Below are 25,424 nucleotides of genomic sequence, written 5' to 3'. Positions count from 1 at the left end.
TGCTCTTACTGGCTCTTGCTTTGTGTGTGTGTGTGGGTTACCTGTTCTGTTGAGCAGGTTTTGCCTGGCTCTGACAAAGGCCAGAATGTCAGCGTCGGTCTGCTGGTCTCCGGTCAGGGGAATAGAGGATGAGGAGAGCTTGGTGGTAGAAAGGGCCCTAGGATGTTTAATGTAGGATAATATCAGAATTAACTGTTCACAATTTCCGTAACACAAATAAGGATTGCTCTAACTTACAGCAACAATCCATCAATATTTTGCTTTGTGGATGTTTGTGTGTGTGTGTTTACATTTACATTTACTCATTTGACTGATGCTTTTATCCAAAGCGACTTACAGGTGAGGGACATCACTAAAGCTCCAGTGCAGTAGGAAACCTTGGCGTAAGTACTAAGTGCTACATCTATTGTACATGTACATGTACATATACTGTATATGTGTGCACCACTGCTGTAAAATGTGTTAACTGTTCTTGTTCCATGAGCTTAAAGGCAATAAGTTAACAGCCTTAGCAGTTAGCCGGTCCCCTAGTGCCATAGAGCCTCTGTATGAAACAGCGGCATCTCTGAGCTACACGTGGTTGGTGGAGACGAACAAAAGCATTTATGTAAAGCACTGAATGTTTTACTGTGCTTATGAAAAGGTGGTTTCAGCAGCAGCGTTCAGGCTTTGATTTGTTAATAGAGTTTTGAGACATTACTTCACAAAAGAAATTTACGGCCACATTCATAAGTGGAGAGAAAACACAGCACAGCTGTATGTATGGATTTAAGGACTACTGCAAACACATCGGACATGCTTTTGTATTGTTTGCATTTGGGCACACACTTAAGAAATGTGAATATGCATCATCTTATTTTAACAGATCCCACTTCATTTCCTCAGCCACGAACTGAAAGGCCTAGAGAGCTGAAAATTTGATGAATTTAGCTGCTATAATGTCATACAAAATATTATCTGTTGTTTTCAAAGCCATTCCGTCATTTCCAACCAGCCTGCCCCTCATTTACCTCCACTCAGATGAGGGTTTGTAGTCAGTCACTCTCGTATCCAGGGATGTATCATGCCATGCCGCAGCTGGTGTTAAGGGAGGGACGCTTTTGGCGTTAAAGCTTCTGAAATTCAGAAAAGTGCAATAATTACAATGTCATGACAATTAGAACAAAGTGTGACATACTGTATAATCCAACAGAACCCTTTAGGAAACAAAAAGGTGATTAAGTGAAGGTAGGTGCACCTGAGATCGTGAACTGAAGAAGTGGAACAGTCTGGATTTGGGTCTCGGTCTGCTGGGCGGTCTCTCACAGTGCTGCTCAGAGCAGGTTCACTATATGAGTTAAGAAAATGTCTCATGTAGATCGTAACAGAAGAACGCTACAGATTTGTAGGTGACAGAATAATGTCCATATGAAACTCAGGGCTCTACAGTATGTGCACACTGTATCTCACTGGTGTCATTCTCATGTTGTTTTATTAGTATCATCAACACTTTAACCCCAAGAGAGAGCAACAATGCAAAGCAGCTTACACAGAGTTTCCACAGGGTTTACCATGATAAATTTAAGACTTTTTACTGCCACATAGAATACACCTTAAAAATTAATACCCGTTTGATGATGGACGGAAAACAAGTAGGGAAAATATGGCCTAGGATTATTAATAACCATATCATATTGTTCAGAACCTCCCAGCAGCACATAATAATCATCCCTGGAACTACATTAATGCAACCTGGACACAGATAAGTGGCAAAAATGGATGAATTAAAAATTATTAATCCACTCAAGTTTTTGTTAGAGTGAGCGTTAGCCAATTATCAGCTCTTCCTAGCTACTGTAGCTAGCTGTAGCGACAGCTGTGCTTGCTACAAGTGTGATGTCACTGAAAGACCACAAAAAAAGACTGAACAGCCTCCTACATGAACAATCCACTGTCACAGAAATCCCACCTTTAGTTTAGAGGTGTATAACAGAAGATATACACCTCGCAACTAACGACAAAAACATTCTATAACTAACATGAATGTCTACAGCTAGAAAGAGAAACTTAATGTTAATGAGAAACTAAATTTCATAATATTTAAGAATTTATTGGATTTTTTTTTTAAAGGAAACTGAATGTGATGCTTTTTTATGCTCCTTAAGACCTGCAGAGACCCTGATGCAGTCTGGGTATTCAAGATGTTTACACACTGTATCATTGCTGAGTGACAAATGACAGTGTCAACTAATATCACCAGGGTTGGTGAAGTGAAAAAAAAACAAAAAACAGTGATGGTACCTTTTAACATTTGTTCAATATTTGTTCAATGGCTAGAAGCACTGAGCTGCAGGTTAATGGCCCTTAATCAAGTGGCATTCAAACGAAAAGGCAAAAATAACATCATTGAATTAAGCAGAAATGGGTCATTGAGGGGAAGGTGTTTCTCCGTGTAACCAGTTGGCTCAGCTCAGCAGGGACATAGTGCTTCATGGCGTGACCACTACACCTAAAGGTAACCATCCATACTGTCAATAGGTTTTCATTTACAACTACTGGGATGGAAAAGTGGAGGGACAGATGAAACACAGTCAGTCAGCTTTTACATCAATCACGGAGAAAGTGTCTCACCCAAATCCCGGAGTGCCGGGTGAAGATGGCTGCACGTATCCACCTGGTGACCCTGTGTGACCTCTGGCTGTGGCCTCTGACTCAGGTTCCTTTGTCACAATCATTGAAAAAAAATCAATGAGATTTTTATGGAGAACTTAAGAAGCAAAAACACTATTCCATGCTGATGACAGTTCAACACCATGTGGTCATATGCAGTGTGCAGCTGGAGGGAAGAGAGGAACTAAGGTATTTTGTGTCCTCTAGCTCCATCATATCCCTAACTCAAAGTTTAATCCATTACATGTGCACTGTTTGTCTAAAACAGAACAATAAATGCTCCAGCCTGTTATATATGTCCTGGTGAGGAAAACAGGCTGCTTCCTGCTGGACAGATCAAAACTGCACATGTAAGGTCTGTCAGACTTCCTCTTTGTCATTCAGTAATAAATTCCCAAATGTTGCTCAGATGTGAGTGAGATATTGTTCTCCATTCATAAGTAAAAACTCCCAAGAGGAGAAGCTAGCAGTGTCTGCTGGTCAGATGTTGCTGCTTAACATCTTTGTGGTTGCTTTTTCAGCCAGCAAGGCCAAGCGAAGTGTGTGAGTGTGAGTCCAGAGATCTATGTAAATCAGCATTACTCATGATTTGTGAATTTTCTGCTCATCTCTCCCTTGAAACTTTTCTAAACACGGTCTGTCACCATATTGTACAAGTCTCCTATGTATTCAAGCACAAACACAATACTATTATTTTGGACTGAAATAAACACTGACTCACTGACTATCCCCCACTTTGTCGCTGTGCAACCTCATGAACATGTTGTCCTTGTTAAGATTTTGAACTGCTGAGACTACGTATTGATGCTGTTGCCCTTGTATGGGTCACATGGAACTCTGTAAAAATGTGTTTCTGTGTATTTGCCTCCTACATATCTTCCCACCAGGGCCCATTCAGCATGATGTTGAACAGAGGTTGCAAGAGTCACACTGGTGCCATAAAAGCCTCTTAAGTTAGAGACACATGCACATCACCCGACACACACTAACATGTCCACAGAGGCCAAATACTCACCAAAGAAAACATCCATGAATACAGAGACAGAAATGAAGCGAGAAGCCTTCCTGTCTAATGTCAGAAATATGTTTGACGTGTTAGCCTGGCTGTTAGCTTTATGTGGTGTTGTCATGCAGACATAGATAGAGATAGAGATAGAGGAAGGTAAGGCCAGTCACCTCCACAGTAGATGTCTCCTGGCTCCACCACTTATGGAAGTCCTTCTGGAGCTTGACCTTTGTCCTCTCCAGCAACAGCTGCAGGTGCTCAATCTCTGTTCTCAATGCTTTCAGATGGCCAATGGTACTCTTGTAACTGACATGAGACATTAGCACCAAATTCATCTTTTGGGAGAAACCATGAAAACACATTGTGGTAATACATTAAAATACCCTTTCACTACACTCACGCCTTCTTTTCTTGCTCAATGTGTTTGCACAGGTTTTCTTCCATTGAGTCCACTTCTTCCTCAGCCTCTGTGTGATTCCCCATCACACCTACAGTAGGATTGGACAAGCAGAAAGCATGACAACTATTTTAAAGACAAATAAAAATGTGGACGTATTGTAGTAACGTCATGTTTTTTTTTGTTTTAAATCCAGAAGCTAGTATGCCTGTGTTGTGTATGTGTGAGAGCATTTCCTTCAAAGACAACGTTTTAAATATTGGCCCTGGATAATAGAAGCCAGGCTGCTGTGAAGCACTCTCTGATGCGGAACTCAAAATAACAAGAAAAGCCTTTGGCGTCTGAGCATATTTGTATGCTTTACAACCAGATTTCCTCATCAAAGCATTTATGTCACTGATCAAAACAGTCAGACAAGAGTAAATAAAGGAGTCTCAGAGTTGTGCCGCCCAGTCTTTGGTCATCGAGCTTTCAGTCACTGAGGCCCCCTGAAAAGGCTTTGAAGTGGGCACAGCTTCACATACATTTCAAGAGAACCCACAATGTTTTCACAATGTTTACCACGTCATTCAAGGAGTTCAATATCAAAAGATGATAAAAGAGTTTCCACTTGTGACAGCTTTGTTCATCCTTTCAGCTGAAAGGATGTGGAGCCAACTGTCAGAGTGTAAACATGGATTCTCACTTACTGTCAGCTCTACAAGGAGGCGGGAGAACAATATGTGGAGATTCTGCACATGATGATTTAATTGCTTCAAGTGTCCATGCATTGTTCAGCTGTTGGTGTGGGTAGACTTGGATATTTTGCTGTATTTCTATTGAGACTTGGTTAAAGTTTTGTTTCTGGATCACCCGCTGTCAGCTCGACCTTACCGTGAGCTGCCCTCTGCCTCCTCCGCATCTCTAACTGCTTCTTCAACTCATCTGCAAAAGACAGATTTAGATTTTTTTATTCTAAAAACATTTTGTACAAGAAATATACTTAAAAAAACACATGTTCTCAAATCCCTGCCATGCAAAACAGTTCTTATATAAGTCTGCTTTGCCCACTAAAGTGCATCTAAACATCTTCCAAACTGTAGCCTGACTGGATTTTTTAGACTAATAGTGATATTGACATGTGGCAGTTAAAAATATATCTGCTGATAGTAATCATTTTTCAACATAAATACATAACATAAACAAACAATCTCGACCTGAATCACTTAGATTTATTTTTAAAATAGTGTGACACATGCAAATTGAGTGGGACTTTTATAGTGTAAAAATCAAGCTGTCACTGCTCCCTGGTGGACAAACTATGTTATTTTGACACCTACAGTAATTTGGCATTTCTGGAGTTTTGTTTTTTATAATTCACTGGCTGCCATATACACTGATACGCACATCTGTAATAAGATAATATAGGTTTTATTGGTTATATAGATTTATTGGACACCTCTTTTATTCAGCAGCAGCCATTCACAATATATTTTTTATCTGGTGCTCCAGCTCCAAGTGAACAAGTGAACTACTGTGTGTAAAAGATCAGCTTTAATCATCCTTTCTTTGAGATATTTTGAGTGAGCTTTTTTTTCTGTTGTCTCTGAACTGTTTTTACACAAACAAATTGTTACTTCTTTTAAATAATTCACAGTTCTTGCACTGATGAACTTTTTCTTCTGCACATCGTTGTCTGAACGGACGTACTGCTGTGTTACACACTTGCACAGCCCTCAAAATGAACTCTTGTGACTCCAGTGAGCCAAGAAGTGACAGTAATCCTGGGGTGACATATGGATAAGTAATCTGTCTGTCATTCTGTTTTCTCTGTCGCTCTTGCCCTAATAGGAGCAGTTAATTGCCCTAATAAAGATACTGAATTTGTAATGCAATGCTTTAGTGGCAAAGGGCAACTATAAAGTAAATGGACTTAAACATTTATTGTATAAAACATATCTGAGGTATTTTCTGTCTACAGCAGATGAGTTGACTTATAAAACCCTCCCGGATACATTTACGATGAGGCAACAAATGGAGATAATTTCACATTGAGATCAAAGAGAATGGCTCAAGTGTCAGATAATTGAATGACCAGGACAATTATGAGGCAGACTGAATGGTAAAGTGAATGGAAGTATTCTCTGTGGTGTGTTCACAGTGAAAACCCTCAGGTCTTATACACATGTGCATGGTGCTGTGCTGTATCTCTTGCTGGAATATGATCCTGTCGCCAATCTAAAAAATGAGAAAACCAGATGAAGTATGGTTTTGCAAAAAAAGGGTGTGTGGAGACACCTTTTCATGCAACGCCTCTCATGGTTGGATTAGAGCTCTTGCTTTGTCAAAGAGAAGATGAAGGCACTGAAAGCACTTCAGACAAACATCTGTCCTGCTGAAATGACCTTGAGTAAAGCTCAGTCCTCTGTATAACATTATTATCATTACAGATTTCAGGTTGAAGTTAACATCAGCTCTCAGCAGGTCACCACTGAGTGCCTTAAAGCAGTTTGCAATATGCCCATGCAACACACAGGGCAGCTAATCTTTCAAAACTCTTTGCAAAGATTAGAAGACCACAATTTGGGGTTTCAGTTGACGGTGTAAACGTGAATGGATGATCTGAACCATAATAAATGACACACAAGGACATAATGTGCTCGTGATGGCAGTGTTTTTCCACATACTATAGGGTATGAACCAGGGTTGGAAGCCCCTCACGGAGCCATGTGTTTTCATACATTTGGTGGAGTAGCTGGGAATGTAAATGAAGTGAGATGCCCAGCGGCTTTCCATCATGGTCATGTAGGAAGACAAAGTCTTCTTAACAGACACAACTCTCACAAACAAGCCACCACTCACCGATGTATAATCTCCCTTTTTCATAATAACACAAAAGAATAAAGAAATATTCATACCATTAGGTTGCCATGTTGACATGCAGGGAGCACGTCACAGCAACATATGGTGCACATGGGGCCAGCATTACCCCAAGCCATTAGCATCATGATACAATAAATTTGCTCTAAATTGCCCTGAGAGCTCAACGCAATGCAGCTTAAGAAAACAGATTGCAAATAAACAAAACACAAGCAACACATTTGTCTGTTTGCTTGCGTTGTGTGTATTTGCAGCGTATATGTTGTGAAATGGCTGAAGATTTTTTCTTAATTGGCTTGTGTTTTGTCTGTTTGCATATGTTTTCTTAAGCCGCAGTGCGTTGAGCTCTCAGGGCCTCTGTATTAAATGAATGTACTTTATGCAAAGTACATTTGTACTTTATGCAACTCTGTTGTGCAATCTTCTAAAGAAATAATCTTAAACATGAGTGAGTGACATAAACATTGTTGCTGCTGGACATACTACTAAAAATAGACATATCTGTATGATGAGTCAAACATCACTGACTGGAAGCACCAAAACTGATTGCTAGTTAACAGCATTTCTGAGCTCCACTGACAAGAAAAATTCCATTAAGATAAATTTGCATACGTGTCAAGTAATAGTGGTGTGCGGTGTGCTTACTGCAATCCTTCATTACACTTCAGTGCTTCTATAACCCTCCCAGGACAAGACTGTGAGCTCAACAGCACAACCTCTTCCAAACCATGCAGGGTTTCCCCCCACATCATCAGGAGACATGCTGTCGTCTTTAAGGACCGGTTTCAAGCTACAAGCCTCAATAAATATTTGGTGATTTTTGTGGCATGGAGGTTAAATGTGATATGCCGCACAAATACCACAGTGAGCTCAAGATCCAAGCATCATACAAGCTCGCCAGCTTCTCAGTATCTGAGTGGGTGATGATTCAAGTGTACATGAAGAATGAATGCATCATTAAGTGCCTAAACTAATGTGAAAATCCTGGACAGAAATATTAACAGTCACAAAAATCATTTGACTAATAAACTACAACTACAAGAGTTGAAGGAAAGGAAAGGAAACATATAAAAGGCTGTTAATACTAAACTGAGAGTTGGACTCAATGTTGTGTGTTTTTATTGGAAAGTGTTGTCTCGGGCCATAACCTAAACCAAGGACATTACATAAACTACTCTGATGAGCAGCTGATAACATGATGCAAGTAAATCATTGCAACAGTCATGTTTAATCTAGTGGCTGTTGGTTAAAAAGACCACATCCAAAGCAGAAATGAAGTTACATTCCTCCTGTAGCCTTCCTTCTCAAGTGCTTTGGAACAATATTCTTGGCAGTGACATACATTTTAGGCTCCAGTAGAGTTTCCTTGCAATCTCTCTCAAAATCCTTGGGTCTTTGGGTCACTTCAGCAAAGGTGAGCAGATGAAAGTGGTCCCAACGCAGATACCAGATGCTTCCATCCAGGACTGTACTGCATAAATCCCTTCACATCTGGCAGAGAAATCGAGAGATGCTGCTCATTTCCAGCTGCCCTACACCTTTCATGCTCTAGAAGATGTGCATCGCTGATCCCTCTGAATAAATATATATGCTCGCACTTTTTGGACCTAAGGGCTCAGAACATATGCTCCTCCAGTGGGATTGGATTCCAAAGCCATATGCTGTGGCCAAGAACAATACTGTAAACCAGGGAAATGTTTATACACTGATGTCTCCACGGGCTACCGCCTCTCCCTTTCTCTCCTACTACTGACCCTCATGCTGGGTACATCCATCAGAAAAAGCAGCACAACACTTTTGTCTATATTCTGCTAACTGTTTCCATGTTCTGCATTAACCATGAGACAAAGGTAGTGTAAAATTTCCAAGCAAGGCGTCCAAGATGGCAAGGAAACATAGTGAACTAAATATTATGGTTCTACTTTCCAGCCAGAAGAGGCAACCACCTTCCACTAAAAACACTGTCTCTCATCTAGGAAGAATGCAGCTCTGTGCACCTAACAATGTAATAATATTTGACAGCATTAAGATTTTTTTGGAGATTTTTCCAAATTTGAATAGGCTGAAGAATTAGGTTAGTAAATCTCATCAAAAACTGTATTAAATTAGTCAAAATCTAGTTTCTCCACACACTGATGATGTCTGCACAGCACATTTGAAGAGTTAATAATCTACATGGTGTCAGAACTCATTTTTGTGTGATGGCAAGTCTGAGATATGGCTGTGTCAGCACCTCACAGACTGGGTCCTGAAAAAGAAAAAAAATTAAATTCCAAGGGTGATAAATGTATACTGGCATGTTTGAGGGTAACAGACAACTGCTACCAAACCACCAAGCGTGATCTGAGGCAGCCATGATGCCAGGCACTGGTGTGAGGTAAACCTATCCATTTCAGTGGCATGTGTGTAATGAGCCACAAACACACATAGTCCAGGGAAATTCATAAATGTAGCTTGCAACAGTAAATGCAAACCAGATCGAGCCCTAATACACATTTTTCACTTTGAGCTTGCTGGAAAATTCAACCAAAGTGCAGTGAACTCATTTACACTTACTGATGCTTTCACTGTCCCTGTGGAAGAAACTGATTATGACATGTTAAAATATTAAACTAAGCAATTAACAGACTGATAAACTAACCATCAAAGCATTAACACACACTAGTATATATACATGTATGCACGTAGCACACCAGTGAAACTTGGGACCAAAGCCGTAAACTTTGGAATCACTCAGCACTGTCTAAAGCTAGGGTTTATGCCAGGCCTCATTTTGGCATAGTAAGGCTACCTGTCAAGGACATTACCCAGAAGAACACAAGGGTGTGCTTAAAGAGTTGCCATAAAACAGCCTGAGACAGTCTAGTAAAAAGTACAGGTTGGAAGACTAGGTGGGTGGAATTCAGAACGCCTCTCAGTCCTGGAAAAGTTGAGGAATGTGCTGAACGACATTTGTACGTGCCAGGGAGACAGAACTCCAACAGTGATCTGTTCATTAACGTTTTCCAGGCAGGTACGTAGGCTGGTCTCATTTGGGACCCGGAGAACGTTAACAAAACTGATCAGCATTCAACATAGGGCTTGTGCCACGGTCTTGTTAGCCGTTAGGATGATGAAGGTGATGATGACAGTGAAATCTAAAATCTGAAGATGAGCTCCTAAATGTGATGTGATCTCAGGAAGGCAACTTCAACCTGTTGATACAACTTACTGATTCTGTTTCTGGCTTCGTTCAGTTGCTCCCCAATTCTTTTGGCCTCAGCTGACCTGTTCACAAGATAAAACATGTTAATGGGCAGCAAAAAAACAAACAAAAAAAACTGAATTTGCTAAAATAACAATAAGCATGCACAATGCAATAAGATCTTTTTTATATTGGAGGCTATAAAGAATTTGCAGTAAAGCAGTATAAATAAAAACTTTAACACACCATATCTCTGTTGGCATGTTTTTGCAATGTTTTCTGATTCCAGACCAAATCAATACATTGATAAAATCTGGCAGCCCCTGTAGGTGCTAATGAAAACCAATGGTTTATGTTAATGGCCAAGGGACAACATTTTCCAGCTTTATAGAAAGCTGAAAAACGCTCAGAGAATTAGAAAGTTACACTTCAATTCAAATGATACGTACAGTATGACAATGTGCAAAAAATGCTCATATTGTAGCACATGACTGTCTGAATTTTGGGCAAGGTCAGGATGTGTGTTAATCACAACTGTCTAACAACTTATCATACTGGTCACCAACCTCTGTCTGAGTAGGGTTTTGTTGTTTTCAATGGTCAGATAGTCCTCATGGTCCCTTATGAAGGTCTCAAAGGCCTCTTGCTTTCCCATAGACAGCTGTGGACCTGAGAGGGAACAAAATTCAGAACTGAGGCTCTGATACTTCTAATAATTAGAAGCTAGTGTTCCAGGTCCACGCTGAAGACGTTTGCTGCAATAATTTCTACCAGACAGACTACCACCCTAACAAGACTCTGTGCTTGTCATACCACTGAAATAAATTTACTAACTATGGGAAATTTTGTCAGGTCTAGGTTCCCACATCAGCAGGTACTCAACTCCAATCTGGCAGCCAGATGCGAGCCGGAGTCCCACTGATTTAGTTGACCTCCCACCTATTACTAATTACAAAACTGAATGACTATTAGCCTGCCATTCGAGGTTTAGAGACAATATAAACACAAACATAAACAGCAGTTCTGAACATGTCAGCATTACATAGAGGATGCCCCCCTACCTAACTTGTAAGGAAACAACATGACTTTAGACATAACATCCTGCTGACTGTCGAATTTATTTTTTATAGGCCAGTAATATTACATAATGAGCATCTTTATTAAAGCGCTACACATCTGGATCAAAGCAATAAAGCAAAACATAGATAACGTAAGTTTTTTTTTATTATTATTTTTTAAACTGTGAACATCTGATTTAATTGAAAATTACAACATTTGCAAATGACTGAACATTTACACGATGTAATAAGGGCCCAGGAACTGGCTCACCTACAGTAACTGGAAGGTGTTGGTGATTATTATTCATTGGTGGGACTGCTGTGCAAGCACTCTCACTATACGTTCTTCTAAAACTGTAAATACTAGTTTAGTTACAGTACAGTTAATTTCACTTGGTGGTGAGAAAACACAAACAAATGATAAAAGGAAAGAACCCAAGACAGTCAGACACAGACACATAAATACAGAGAGAGAGAGAGAAAGAGTGAGCTTTAACTTTTAAGTAGGACACAATAGACAAAGGACAGCAGCAGCATTCTCACTGCAATTTCTCCAGAAATTACTTACACTTACACTACTTACACCCATGCTTGTTCACCTGTTATATGCCAAAATAGAGTTGTGAGTAATATTTTGGGCAAATTCAACATTTTGTTGATGTTTTAAGTGAAAAGAAGTAAACACAACCCCTGCAGCAAACATACATCAAAAATGAACCTCTTCTTCAAATGGTGATGAACATTTCTTTGTATTTCTTGAACTTTTAAATAAAAACTGAAAAAAAAATTGTGGAATGTAGAAAAGTTTGGCTACCTGATTATGTCAGTATTTAGCAACCCCCCCTTCTGGCAGATATAGCTTACAAACACTATTAATAGCCAACTAAGAGCTGGTCTATTCTTGATTTAGGAATTTTCACCCACTCTTCCTGTGCTCAGTTTTAACTTCGTTTGTCCACGACACTTGTTTCCTAAAAGACTTTGGCTTATCCAGATGTTGCTTTGAAGACTTCAGACACTGACCTTTGTGATAAGATCACAGGTACGGTTTCTTTCTGATGACTCTTCCATGTTGGTGGGGGTAACACTGCACAGTGGAGTACTGCACCACCACTCCTGTGTCAGCTAAACCTTTTTACAGGTCCTTTGCAGTCATATGAATCATATGAATATGAATCTTTGCTTTGCCTTTCTGCCCAGCAGATATGCAGTTCTATCTGAATGTTTTCCTTGTCTTCCACAGCTTATAATTACATCCATAGTAGCCTTTAACTGGCATTTTTTAATGACATGACTTAATGACAATGGCAGTGGAAATTTCAAGCTTTAAAAGCTTTGCTATCTTTCTATAACCTGATCTGATTTGTAGACATTGTTCAATTCATTTCCAGAGTCAGTTGCTTGGAGGAGCCCATGGCCCATTGAGTGTTATCACAAGGTTTGAAGAGTGAGAAAATTCATCAAACTCTGTCATCAGTGGTCAATTCCTAATGACAGTTCTTCATACAAATCCCAATAAGTCAATTAAAGCCTAATGAGTTAATTAAGTTATGATGGTTTAACAAAAAGAAAAATGCTTTGATGCATATGCTAAAAATACTGCTTATTTTTTTTAACCTTTTTTAAGATCATGAAATAAAAGCTAGGTGCATTAACATTTGAAGAAAGGCTCAGTTTACCGGGTGTTTGCAGTAGAGGTTTAATTTTCTTCTTTTCTCTTCTATACTCAACAAAATGTGTAATTTGCATGACATTTGTAATGTCATAAACTGATCATCTCAAGGCAAGGATTCAAAATCACTACTCAGACTCAGGCAAAGGTTTCTAAAAATCAGAGTCACTTTACTTAGCAAAGGTTGAAACACTGGAGAGCAATTCATACAAGACTGACAGACTGATCCATGGGGAACGCTGAAAACACTGAGCAGTGGTCATACACAAAGAAACTAACTGCACTATGAAATAAGGCTGGAACACTTGACTCCAAAGGACAAAGATGAACTGGCACCAGGGGAAGGGAGAACGCAGACTTAATACACTAATAGAGGGGAAACAATGAGACAGAGGTGCAACACATCAGGGCAAGGCAGACAATCATAGTGGTGGGAAACACACAAGGGCAAGAAGAAATTTTGAAACAAGATGGGGAGTTAGCGATATCAAAATAAAACGGGAAGTTTATAAAAAGATATACCAAAAGATGTATCAAAAAAATTAAAACATGACCTAAGATGCAGAGCAGGACATGACAGCCATAACCTTTATATACAACAGTATCTGCTGTGAAATAAACCTATCTTCTCCCTGCAAATACACACAACCAAATATAGAACTGCGCTGCAGATACTCACAACACAATGGAAATGTTTCCAGGGGACAATAAAAAAGTGATGAACCTGGCTGGGATGTATTTATTGTTCAATGCTTTGTGATTTTTGAGGTTAAAAACACTGAACAGGTGTGCATGGATGTATTATAATACATGTATTATACATTATAATATAATGTATTATAATACATCCAAGCAAGTGCATCTCAGTTGGGTTCATCACCTTTTTGTGTCCCCTGGAAACACATCTACGTCAAATTGATAAAGTTCTTTTCTGAATTTGTTTGTGTTTTGTCTGTTTGCATGCTTTTCTTAAGTTACAGTGCATTGAGCTCTCAGGGTCACTGTGCAAAAATGGCCTTGTCATTGACTCTTAGAAGGTTCCATGTGCATTTGGAGTTAAAACAACCAGAGATACATCGATCGATCTACCAAAGCTCTCTCTCAATCTGACAAATTCAAATTTTGGAAAAACAAGTAATTGTGGAGATAACAAAGACAAGTTTTGTATTTTCAATGAACTAACATTTTTCCCTGTATGCAAGGCTCCAATGGATTGTGTATTACTTAATCTTATAATGGAATACAAACCAGAATTACTTTGCAAAAGTTCCTGCTCTATGGAAAAAAACAAATATTTCCAATGAATTCCACTCTTGTTAAAATAAGACATTTGTGACAAAGCTGTTCTAACCAAAGACATACACAAGACAGTAACTCATGTGAGATTAATTGTAGGACAGTTAGGAATTTTGTTTCTTTATTTTTGGAAAGTCCTGATTGAAACCAGCAGCCATCTCACAGGCATATGTTGCAAGAGCCAAACTCAACAAATCAGCTTGAGGGTTTCTCCATTTGACTCTTGTAAAGAGCAACATTCCAGAAATATCTAAGAGTGATATGACATCATATTATGTTGTACTAAAATAATTTGTGGGGTAGTGAGATCACATGGACCATAGGCCAACTTTCCTAATTCTTCTTTTCCGTGCTGACAAACCACAGAGGTTTTACATGGGAGGTATGTGTTGTGAATATTGCTGCTGTTTCAACCAGTTTTAGAAACGAAATACCAGCAAAGTGATGTATGACTGGACCGCAGCAGCGAGGCCAGCCTTAGAGACTGTGTGACTGACTGACTGAGTGCTGAAGTTACACCACTGGTCAGCCAGTCGAGTGTTGGATGTTGCTCAGTGCTCTTTCAAAATGAATTGGCACAAACAGTTTCTATTACATCTTTAGAGGGTGTTTACAGACTGTGTTGCCAACTTAGCGCCTTTATTGCTTGATTTACTGACTTTACCCCCCATATTTATTCAAACAAGATCAAAACCTGGTACATGGCTGACCACATATGGTCAATGTGCAAAGTTGAGGATGTAGTTTAAAACTGTTGAACCACTGTAAACAACTGACATCATCATGTCATATTTGCATTCTGCATAGTGTCGGCTGGTTTCAGCCCTTTATCTGTTTGCTTCTGTCCTACTCTCTGCTCACATATATAGGAAATTAGTCAAGTCAAACTTCCAATAAAGCTGTTCTCAGTTAGTTAGTTTTTTTTCTGTTTCTGTTATCAGATGAAGGGACAAGTTTAAAATAGTAACTGAAATGCAACCCATTAAGACTACATGTTAACAAGAAGTAAATTCCAAGCTGCTGCTTTATCTAACCAGCAAAGAGTGTGTTGTGATTTCAGCTATATTTACCTGTAAAATGATCACTCAGAGAGAAAGTTAAAGGTGACAGAATATCTGTCTTATTCTGTCCCTACATCTGCCTCTCTGCCACTCAATGAACAGAGTAGAAGTGAGAGAGCGGTGCCTCCCGCTCGTGGGGTTTTAAAGGCAACTTGTTTCTAAGGAAAAAAGCTCAAATTTGTCCAGATGTCCAGGCTAGGTGATTTTTGAAAAAAAGCCTCTAAATCTAGTGACAAATGCGTTAAGTTGGCAACACTACAGACGGTAAATGCTGAACAATAGAAACTGTTTGCGTCAATTCATTTTGAAAGAGCAACAACCAGTGGGGAAACTCCAACACTGGCCAGCTGACCAGTAATGTAACTTCATGACTGTCACATGGCATGCGGCTGACCAATGGGGTAACATGATCACACAACCCTATTGCTCAGTTAGTAAGTCAGTCATTCATGTTTACAGGGCTGGCCCCAGTGTTGCATCCAGACAAAAAGCACCTAGTGACAAATCTAGTGACTTTTTTAACAAACCTTAGCTACTTCTCAAAGAAGACAGTGGCCAGTAATACCCCGCAAGTGGCTTGGAAGTGACTGCCACATTCACATGTAGTCTAAATGTGCTAGGTTTCAGTCAGCTCCGTTGTCTGTAAATGAGAACAGCTTTATTGGAAACTCAGCTATATTAAAATACTGTACATATGAGCACAGACAGTAGGAGAGAAGCAAACAGATAAAGGGCTGAAACTGGCCGACACTTGGCAAAAGGAAAAAACATCACAATGACGTTATGATGTTATGATGACATTATGAACATGCTGATTAGCATATAACATAATCTAGTAACATTTAGCAACTTTTCCAGCAGGCTTTAGCTACTTTCCATTCAAAGTAGTTGTTTACAGTGGTTCCATGACAGTTTTCAATTACAACCCTTAATTTTGCAAAGCCCAGCTACTAGGCTATGACCTAGTCTTGTTGAAGAATAATGTCTGATACCAACTGTTAACTGTTTGCATTTGTTTGCTTGAGAGAAATAGAGTAATATTTCTGGGTACCTTGCATGTTGCCTCTGTGGCCTCCTGTAGGGGACAGTATTCAACTTACTAAGATGTCCCTGTTCTCAGTCTCAGGCCTCTGGTAAAGATGACAAAAAGTGTGTGGAGGGCCTGTTAGAATCATCAGCGTCTCATTACATGGCAGCAGGATTTACATTAAGATCTAACTCCCTGTGAGTCTCAAGTCTCCTTTCAAGACGTAGTCACCAGCCTGAATTACAACAGGAACACCTTGTTCAGTCACTAGCCATCTTTTTACACTATAAAAACAATCTCAGAGAGCACAGAAAGAAGACACAGTACATCTGTACCTTTAAAAGTAGACCATAAATTAACCATAGAAAAACTCACAAAGACATCTCCGACTCAGAGTAGTCTGTTTTACAGTACACATAGTAGAAATCCAGTTGTTTGAGGAAATCAAAATCTTTGTACAGTGTGCAGACTGCTTCAACAGAGACAGTGGCCATCAGAACAAACAACTCCCTCATGCCTGTGTTTTATTTTGTTTGCAAAGCTAAAAGCCCAGTATAGAAAGATGTACTATGGAAAGAGTAGAGTTGATTATACGCCATTCAGTAAGCATGAATGGTTTCCATGGAAAGGTCATCATCATTACATTTACAGTTAATCTTCAGGGGAAAGTAATTACCCTCCTGTAACCATAGAGGCTGTTGGCTACAGCAGCACGGCCCGCCATTTAAACCTGAATTAAAACATACATAAACATTCAGTGACCCACTGAGCAAGAGGAAAAGATAAGTGCAGTGCATTTGTCTTGAATTAGGGCAGAGTAAAGAACAATGATCTAATGCATATATAGTTTGGTTATGAATCTCCAAGTGGGTCACACAAAATTGGCACTCCAGATGTGAAACATATGATATATAATACAGTGTTGTGTACAAACTGTGTCAGTTTTGTGTTCCCAATATTTTGCAGAAGAAAAATTCAATATGTAACTGATTGTAATGGCGTCTTGCTAAAACTTTTGATGCAACGGTATTAACTGGTGCTTTTTAAATCAATCCCGGGCACCAGGTGTGCTCCAGGGTTCCATACTATGAGAGTCAGACACACTAAAGTGTAAGAAGTGTCCTCTCTGATCTTCTCTGATCTCTGGAACTGCTCAGTGTGTTTTTAAAAGCCTTCCCAAAGTGCAGAGCCTCTCTGGACATTATCAAGCTTTCCCTGCTGCTTAACAGCTGATAGAGTTGCTGGTTGCAAACAGAGCAGAAAGAAACAGAAATTTCTCATGAAGTATGAGAAAAGTGGATGAACATTCCAGAGTGGACGTGTAACTGTTAGCAGGGAACTGAAGGATCTGGGAACTTTTCTGAAGGGGTAGCAAGTTTTCCACAACAAATTGGACAATAATATACAGTACCAATATTGTTGGCAAAAGTACCAAATTTAGTTATTGTATAGTCTGGTGTGAGGGTGATGTCATCTGTTAACACCATCTCTGTTCATTACTCAAAGCAATATTGAACCTAGCGAAGCTGATTATTTCACATTTTTCTCAAGAACTTACAACATGACCTAGTAACACTAGGTCATGCAATATGTCACTGTCATATTTGGGGAATTTTCCACTGTAGCACTCTCATCTTTAAACTCAGTCCCAACACAAACAACTAAACTACAATGCTGAAGCGTTTGCCCTACAAGTTGAACAATTAAAGCAACCATAGCAAATGGGAGCACTCTTGAGTGATTCACTCACTTTGCAGGTCAAAGAGTCACAATGTGTAAAACTGGTGTACTGACACCCTGTCAAGCATTACCCTGAGGAGAAGTGTGTTTAGCCTTCACAGAAGCATTACAGTCCCAGCCTGTTTCCCAGGCTGTAAGGAATGATCTCTGCTGTAGATCTTGAAATTGTAAAGATTTGGTCAAACTTCAGTCTCTTTCAGACAAGCTTCTCTTTGATTCCCCATGCCCACACATGTCGATAATGACTTTACAATACTTCACAGATGGAATTGGTTCACTCAAAGACATCATTTCATTTCCAGGGCACTTCACAGTGTACGACACGAGTAGCCTACTGGTCTGTTGTGTTTTTAAGTGTTTTTTAATGTCCACCCTACATGTGAAATCCTGTGTGTGAGAGTTATAAGTTGGGGATCCAGTGACGCAGTCTTTGGGGAACTTTGAGGAGTTTTTCACACTTTTTACTGCTGCTTATTGTTCCCTTGTATTTGACTCGTGTATGTTGATCTGTTGCCTCTGTCATATAACTAATTGCCTGTGAGTTTTGAAGTTGTGTGTATGGACTGGGTAAACTACAAAGGAATTGCCCTTTTTGGGATTAATAAAGTTGTCTGAATCTGAATGGATGGTATTTTCTTTTTCTTTGACCAGCTTTTTAAAAACAATGTAATTTCTAAATTACAGTTATTTTGATTAACACACTCCCAAATTATGAGTTGTTTTCCAACTAACAATTTCTTCGCTTGATACATTAATTCTTATTAATTAAGACTTACTATATAATTCTATCAACCCATATAGTAACAAAACTTTTAATTCTGTCAAGATGTGATGATAAAAGTCAAATCATCTCCACAGGACCAAGTCTGTGTACTGGCATGTGAAACTGGCAGAGAAATAGGATAAAAAATAAACAACTCTGGAACCCATTTGAAAACTATCTGCCTAATAAATTTCTGCATGCTGTCAGTCTGGTGAAGACAATTTGGACAGCCACTTAGAAGCTGCTGTTATCAGGACAGCTGGTTCTGAGGACAGAGATGACCCAATGTAGGTCTGAGTCAGTGTGGACTGAATGGACTGGATGCTACAGTTGTGCTTATGCACTGCTTACATCTTTAATATGGATTCCCAGTAACACTCAAACTAAGTGACAATTCCTGATGACATCTACTAGAATCATGTGCTGTAGCTCTTCACTGGAACCCACTGTCCATGCTGTTAGCAGTTCATAAATGAGAGTGTGATAATCAGGATCATCGAAGGGCCTCTTTTCCACCAGGTCAACAGTTTTTTTTTGTATTTGTAAGCTAAATAATAACCTGTCACTCAATGTGGGAGGGAACAGCAATGAAAATGTCAGCGGTATTGCTGACTTTTTGGGTATTCTTGCCAAAAGTAACTTTGTGCAACGTTTATTCAGTGACTCAAGTATTATGGTCAGAGCCAGGAAGATTCCTCACAATGACTTGTGTTTGTGAGTCTGACAGAAATGACCTGTGACTTCCCATTTGATTATTAAACAGACATTTAATATGTCATTGTTTGAGTCTGAGTCTTAATCTATGTGGAGTGCATTCAAGAAATTGGACCAACTCAAACACTGTAGGTCATGTATGCTTTTTCCACAAAGTAAACCATCTTTAAAGATCATATATTATACTGCAGTGTTGATGTAATAATCAGTGAATATTTGCAAAGACTGTATCTGTGTATAGCTACAATGTATAAGAACACATCAAGGCTACTTTATCAAATGTTTATCTCCAGTGTCTGAGCTTTTGGGGTAAGTGGTTGTAAAGCAGCAGATGCCTCAGCCACAGGTCAACCAAGTGGAAGTGGAATCCATGGCAGGCATTACATCCCATGAAATCAGAGAAAGAATGAAATAAAAAAAGATCAACTGTAGGGCCAGGTGAAAGCAAATCTTCTAGTGGGATAAACCAGATGATTCTTCATCTGGGTCATCATATTAGATCACATACCACTCTGAGAGACTAATACATATGGTGCATCATTTATCAGTGATTTTGTAAACCGCAGCTTTATAGCCATCCATCACAGTGGACCTCATTGTCCCCTCGATGAATGACTTACTCGCTTACTAATTCTAACTGGACTGAGTTCAAACATGTGTTTGTTTTTGAAGAAAATCTTCCTTCAGAGACCCTGTTTGCAATTACCCCTTCGCTGGCCTTATTACCACACTGGGCACCATTACACAAAAATGTCGAAGAGGATGAGGGAGCTGTGGTTAGCGCAGACAGGAGCGCAGCCTCAGTTTGATGAATTGCTGGCTCATACTACTGTGCTTGATGGCTACAACCAAGCTCGTTATAAGGGCTCAGGTTTATCATCACACTTAAGGCTTCACTTAACCAGAATTAAACAGGAAAAGCCAAACAAATGCTGCCACTGGGTAGGGAGCATATCTCAAAGCCTGATTGGCTTGACTTTCAGCGACCACCACATTCCTGTAACATTTAAACATTCATTTCTACAAACACTATAAGTAGACTGACCATCCAGGACAAGCTGCAATCTGATATCTCTGCCACTTACTCTACTATTTCTGGGTCTTTCTCTTCAGTGACATTATTATCCAAGCCTTTGGATGTGCAATGGCAACGCTACAAGGACATACCCTAACCAACTGCAACACTGTGATGACACTCAATTCAAGACCACATGTCACAGTAATCTGCTAGTTACTGGATCTGATCTATGAAAAACAGACCCCTCTTTAACTAGATCATATTTGTAATTTTCATGTATATAAAAGATGCACAAATATCCTCCAGCATGTTTAGAGATATATATTCTCATATTAGAGTAAAATGATATAAACAAAGAGGTATTTAACATTTACATTTGATGTGGACATGCTGCCTCTAAATGGAACAAACATTTTGTCAAATGTAGTGATCCAGGTTTGTTATCCCTGTCATGTCTGAACAGTTTCTTTTGTGTTTACATTGCAGCATCTTGGCCCATACTCTCTACTTCATGTTCCACTGAGTATTATAGGTTTTAAACTCATCAGCAACAAATTACAGGTTTAATATACTGTACTGTCTAAGGTTGCTTTGCTGACATGACTGCACTGGGCCACTTGAATGACCTCCAGAGGAAACTCCTAAATACATGCAATCCCACTGATGACATTGTTTAGAAGTAAGCCAGTCTGGGGGCTCTGGGACATCAGCTGTCATGTAGTAAAATCCAGAAATAAAGGATTTGTCATACCCGACAGGCAACCTCAGTAGACACGCTGAAAATCAGCAGCTCTGGCCACAATGAGCTGCCCACATTCCAATCAAGAGAGATCACTGACTGTACTCTTAGCACCTAATTTATCACAAATTCATGGCTTCTTCCAGCACAGAATGACTGACTGTCACGTTTAATAGAGCCAACATCTGTGAAATTTTTATTTTATTTATACAGTACTTTATTAGTCCCTATGCAATGCTTTTGAACCACTCTTACTCTTACTGTAGCAGTAAGCAGCCTCAGCTTCTACTTAAAATGTATGTGTATTGGGGTGGGAGGAAGCCCTCACAAACACAGAGAGAACAGGCTAACGGCACACAGAGAGGCCACAGCTGCCCAGGTGGGGTTCACACCTGACACTTCTTGCTGTGAAATAACCACTGAGCCACCATGCTGCTCAAATAGTGCAGTCATATAGGGCTTGTTCACCCAACTCACAAAAAACACATGACAAAGAAATGACAGTATCGGATGGAGGCAAAGTCCAGTCTAGAAACCTTTTAGTTGTAATTTTAAGATTCATTAATTAAGTCATTAATTACCAAGTACTTTGGTAATTACCAACTCTTTAATGCAGCGTCCTTATCATCTTTCAAAATTACTTTAAATATTTAAAATTCAAAATATTTTCAACAATTTTCTTGAGAAAGACAAGTAAAAAAAAAGAATAAAGCTTCTACCTCTCTTCATGTACTGCATTGCTCGTCCTCCATGGTTGGCTGAGATGGTGTCTGTGCTGTCTTCACTCAACAGTGGCATTGATGACAACCTTGAGGCATTCTGGGAGGCCTGGCTCTGGCCACTGGTGATGTTAGCAAGCTGAGCAGCAGCATCTTGGGCCTTTTTCTTCTCCTTCTTCAACATCTTAACTAGAATACCTATAGGCATTGAGTTAAGTCTTTTCTTTGGGCAGAAGTTGGTGTATGGATGCATGGATATAAAAGGATTAATGTCATTATTGGATGTATGATTAATTAATGTGAATGTGACTGAATACACTTTTCATGATATAAGAATAGCTAATATCCAAATATTTAAAATAAAGTTACTGTTAGACTGAGTTGCTATGAAAGGTAGCTTAAGGTGACAAAATACTCTAAGAAGACAAGAAGGTACAGCAGCATCCATAATGATTTCCTACAGGCAACAGGCTTCTTTGTGGGCTTTTAATAATGGCAGCGTGCTGACATGTGCTCAGTGTCTGACCTTACAGGCTCGGGGAGATGTCACGGTCTGGGATGAATCAGTGGAGAGAGGAGGAGCCAGAGAGGCTGCGGAGACCAGGCCAAGATTCCACAAATCTTCTCCCAGTGATGAGGCTGTGTGTGTTTGTCTACTTGAGTCTGAGTGTAGATGTGTGTGTACGTCTGGTTGCACTTGTGCGAGTGTGACAGACACTAACTGAGTGGCTGCAAGAGAAGACTGAAAGGCAAAACTGCTGCTTAGATCTTGTTCATACTTTTATTGCCATGACACGTTTCACTTCTCCATATGCAATGACTCTGTGCATTGGACAATTTACTATAATCGCTTCCTCTGCTCCACATACTGTACTTGGCTTCCAACTCCACACTCTACAACTCAACTCCCTACTCAAACTGCTTTCAGCTGGCACAATTTCGTTCAGCACTTTCAAATTTGATTATCAAATTGACGCCTGGTTGCTACGCTTCTTGTAGAGTGACTTTTACTGTATAAGGAACTCTCTGCTGTTTCCACCACTGGTGAGACAGGGGAAGACATTTTTTTTTCCTGTCAGCACTGCTAACAGAGCGTTCTATGAAGTAGAGAAAAACATGACCAAGATATTTTACAAAACAGCTGCCAAAACTGCTTTTAAGTTGTCAACAAAAGCAAGAAATCAAAGCTTGTCACAGGTTAGAAGGTGAAGGGACAAAAGCTTAGCTAACTATAATAACTATGCTTGTCAAAAAAAGCCTGTCTAACCTTCAGTCCTGATCCTCATATACATTACCTGCATGAATAAAAGATTATAGTCTCATAAAATATTCATCCATCTCCTGCCTCCTGTTTTTCCACTGTAATAAGTGTGTTTGATGGCCTAATCACAACCCATAATTTAAAGTCAACACATTAGTCTGCTCTTCAAGCATGGGTCTATCATGAGATTCGCAGACATGTAGTTGTGGCCAAAGTGAAACTGCTGACCACCACAGCAGATAATCTGGGATGCTCAAAGAAAGAAAAGTCAGACTGTCATTATTTTGGATGATGAATGGACATAGTTTTGAAGGAGCTGGAGAAAGTTAATTTATATCCCTGTAAGCCAATACAAAGGGGATGTCAGTGGGAACAATAACATGAAGAAGCCGAGTCTCCAATTGCAATTTCCAAGGAAACCAACCATGCAGTCTTCATAACACTGCCAAAATCTAAACCCGACACAATTCCAAATGACCTATAGAGGCCAGATTTTATAGAAAAAATATGACTGTTTCTGTGGGTTTTCTGTCATTGTTTCATACAAGCCATTACTTCAGACTGTTGTTCACAAGGTTTTTCCATTATTGAGATCCCTGGCATCTGATATCTTCATTCATGCTGAATACGACCATAGATTTGTAGTATATGAAGAAAGATTTCTCTTGGGGGTTAAATGTTAGATCTATGAGCTGCTTCACATGCCATGCACTCAAAATGCTGTCAGACTCAGCTCATGATGTCCGTTCAATCTCTCCACATCCCTCTTGTCACTTCCTGTTATACGGTAAAATGAAACAGACATAATAGGACATCAAGAAAAAGTCTTTAAAATTACCACAGCTGGCAAAAATGCAATGACTGTCTCGGTGGTGCCACAAATAGCTTGTTATGAGTAATAAAAAAACTTAAGGAAGAACATTTTGTCCTCCTCTACAGTATTTGAGGTAAGTTTTAGTAGTATAGGTTTCTACAAAGCAAACACTATGGAGCGAAGCGACTAATAGCAAATCCACTAGTTTCTTCTAGTAACGAGAATTTGAACCATTATCACAACAGAGGACATCTAGTCTCTAGTCATTACTACGTCTTTGCCCCTGGCCTGAGGATTTAGTTTTTCCAACATTTAGGCTTAGAACAAGCTTGACAATCACAAGCCCATCCTCCAAAGAAACAACATTGGTAATTTCAGGAAAAACACAATAGCAAAATAATGTATGTTTACATTCAAGTGACAAAGTACTACTAAGATAAACTACTCACTGAGTCCTTTTTGTGCATAAACATTAACAAAGATGTAAGATAATAAAACAGTTTTATTTTTGCAACAGGGATTTGTTACTGTTTTGGACCACACTGACAAATGATGTTGTCCTGCTGATAGGGGGGGTCAGATAAGACAAATATACATGTTGGTTTTGGAGGGAGGTTACAAGCAACATATTCTGACATGTCTTTTGGAAGGCCTCTTGTAACTACTGTCCTGATTGTCATTAAAAGTGGTATGGATGGTCATGGTCCTCAGAAAATTTGGTGAAAACTTTACCTTTTGACCAGTGTCACCATCAGGTCAAAATGAAAAAGATATCTTATCTAGCAGGATTAACATGAAGTCTGGAGTGTATTCGAACCTCCAGAGGTAGAATCCTAATGTTTCTAAGGACCCAGTGACTTCATACGAGCAATATCTTGTAGTCAAGTCTGGCACTTCATTAGGCCAGCATGTAGGCCTACACACCCAACAGACCCTGACAAGGCCATGAGAACTGTAGTGAGCTCTGGCCAGCATCAGCAGTGGGCTTTACACTGGTGATTACAGAACACATAATATTTTACCAAAACACAATGCATCGACACATGAACTGAATGAAAACTGAGGAATGAGTGGTTAATAAAGCCCCAGTTTTGTAAATGCTTTCAAATTTGCATTCTCTATATTGTTTGCCAAAAAAAACTAGCACACTTGTTTTGGATGTAAAACAGATCTGAGTTCCAAGGCAGAGATCTGAACACTTGACTAAAGCCAGTTCTTATAAAGACAACGAGACAACGAGGTAGGGATACACACTTTTGTTTTACGGGGAACTCTCCCATTATTAACCCGGTGAGAGAGCATCAGTCTGGGAACAGTAGGTCTGTTGAACAGAAACCAAAGCCTCCTCCCAGTAAAGGTTTTAGTAGAGTAGATTGAGGGGGTTGGACAGTTATACAGACAGAGAAAGCACCAAGGGGATTTAGCTAGCAGACACAAACTTAAGTCC

At 39.5% G+C, this 25,424-nt stretch overlaps 1 protein-coding gene across 3 annotated transcripts in view; it reads right to left on the bottom strand.

The window, feature by feature from the left end:
- kif6 (kinesin family member 6) overlaps positions 1 to 25,424 on the bottom strand; it is a 56,837-nt gene that overhangs the window by 4,694 nt on the left and 26,719 nt on the right. For all 3 annotated transcript variants that reach the window (XR_011686908.1, XM_071471310.1, XM_071471311.1), the window contains 10 exons: positions 21,903 to 22,100; positions 10,662 to 10,764; positions 10,123 to 10,178; positions 4,926 to 4,976; positions 4,056 to 4,143; positions 3,826 to 3,961; positions 2,611 to 2,699; positions 1,238 to 1,327; positions 1,011 to 1,115; positions 42 to 157 (listed from right to left, as the gene is read on the bottom strand). Coding sequence is in view for 2 of the 3 variants with exons in the window: in XM_071471310.1 (XP_071327411.1) it covers positions 42 to 157; positions 1,011 to 1,115; positions 1,238 to 1,327; positions 2,611 to 2,699; positions 3,826 to 3,961; positions 4,056 to 4,143; positions 4,926 to 4,976; positions 10,123 to 10,178; positions 10,662 to 10,764; positions 21,903 to 22,100 (1,032 nt within the window). In the remaining variant the exon portion in view is untranslated. The remainder of the gene's footprint in view (positions 1 to 41; positions 158 to 1,010; positions 1,116 to 1,237; positions 1,328 to 2,610; positions 2,700 to 3,825; positions 3,962 to 4,055; positions 4,144 to 4,925; positions 4,977 to 10,122; positions 10,179 to 10,661; positions 10,765 to 21,902; positions 22,101 to 25,424) is intronic.

This window comes from Trachinotus anak, unplaced genomic scaffold (assembly GCF_046630095.1).
Source record: "Trachinotus anak isolate AG129_WGS33_773 ecotype Australia unplaced genomic scaffold, CSIRO_AGI_Tana_v1 ptg000033l, whole genome shotgun sequence".
In the NCBI taxonomy this organism is placed as follows: domain Eukaryota; kingdom Metazoa; phylum Chordata; class Actinopteri; order Carangiformes; family Carangidae; genus Trachinotus; species Trachinotus anak.
The sequence above is the reverse complement of the archived record's forward strand: the minus strand, read 5'-3'. Positions and strand labels throughout refer to the sequence as shown.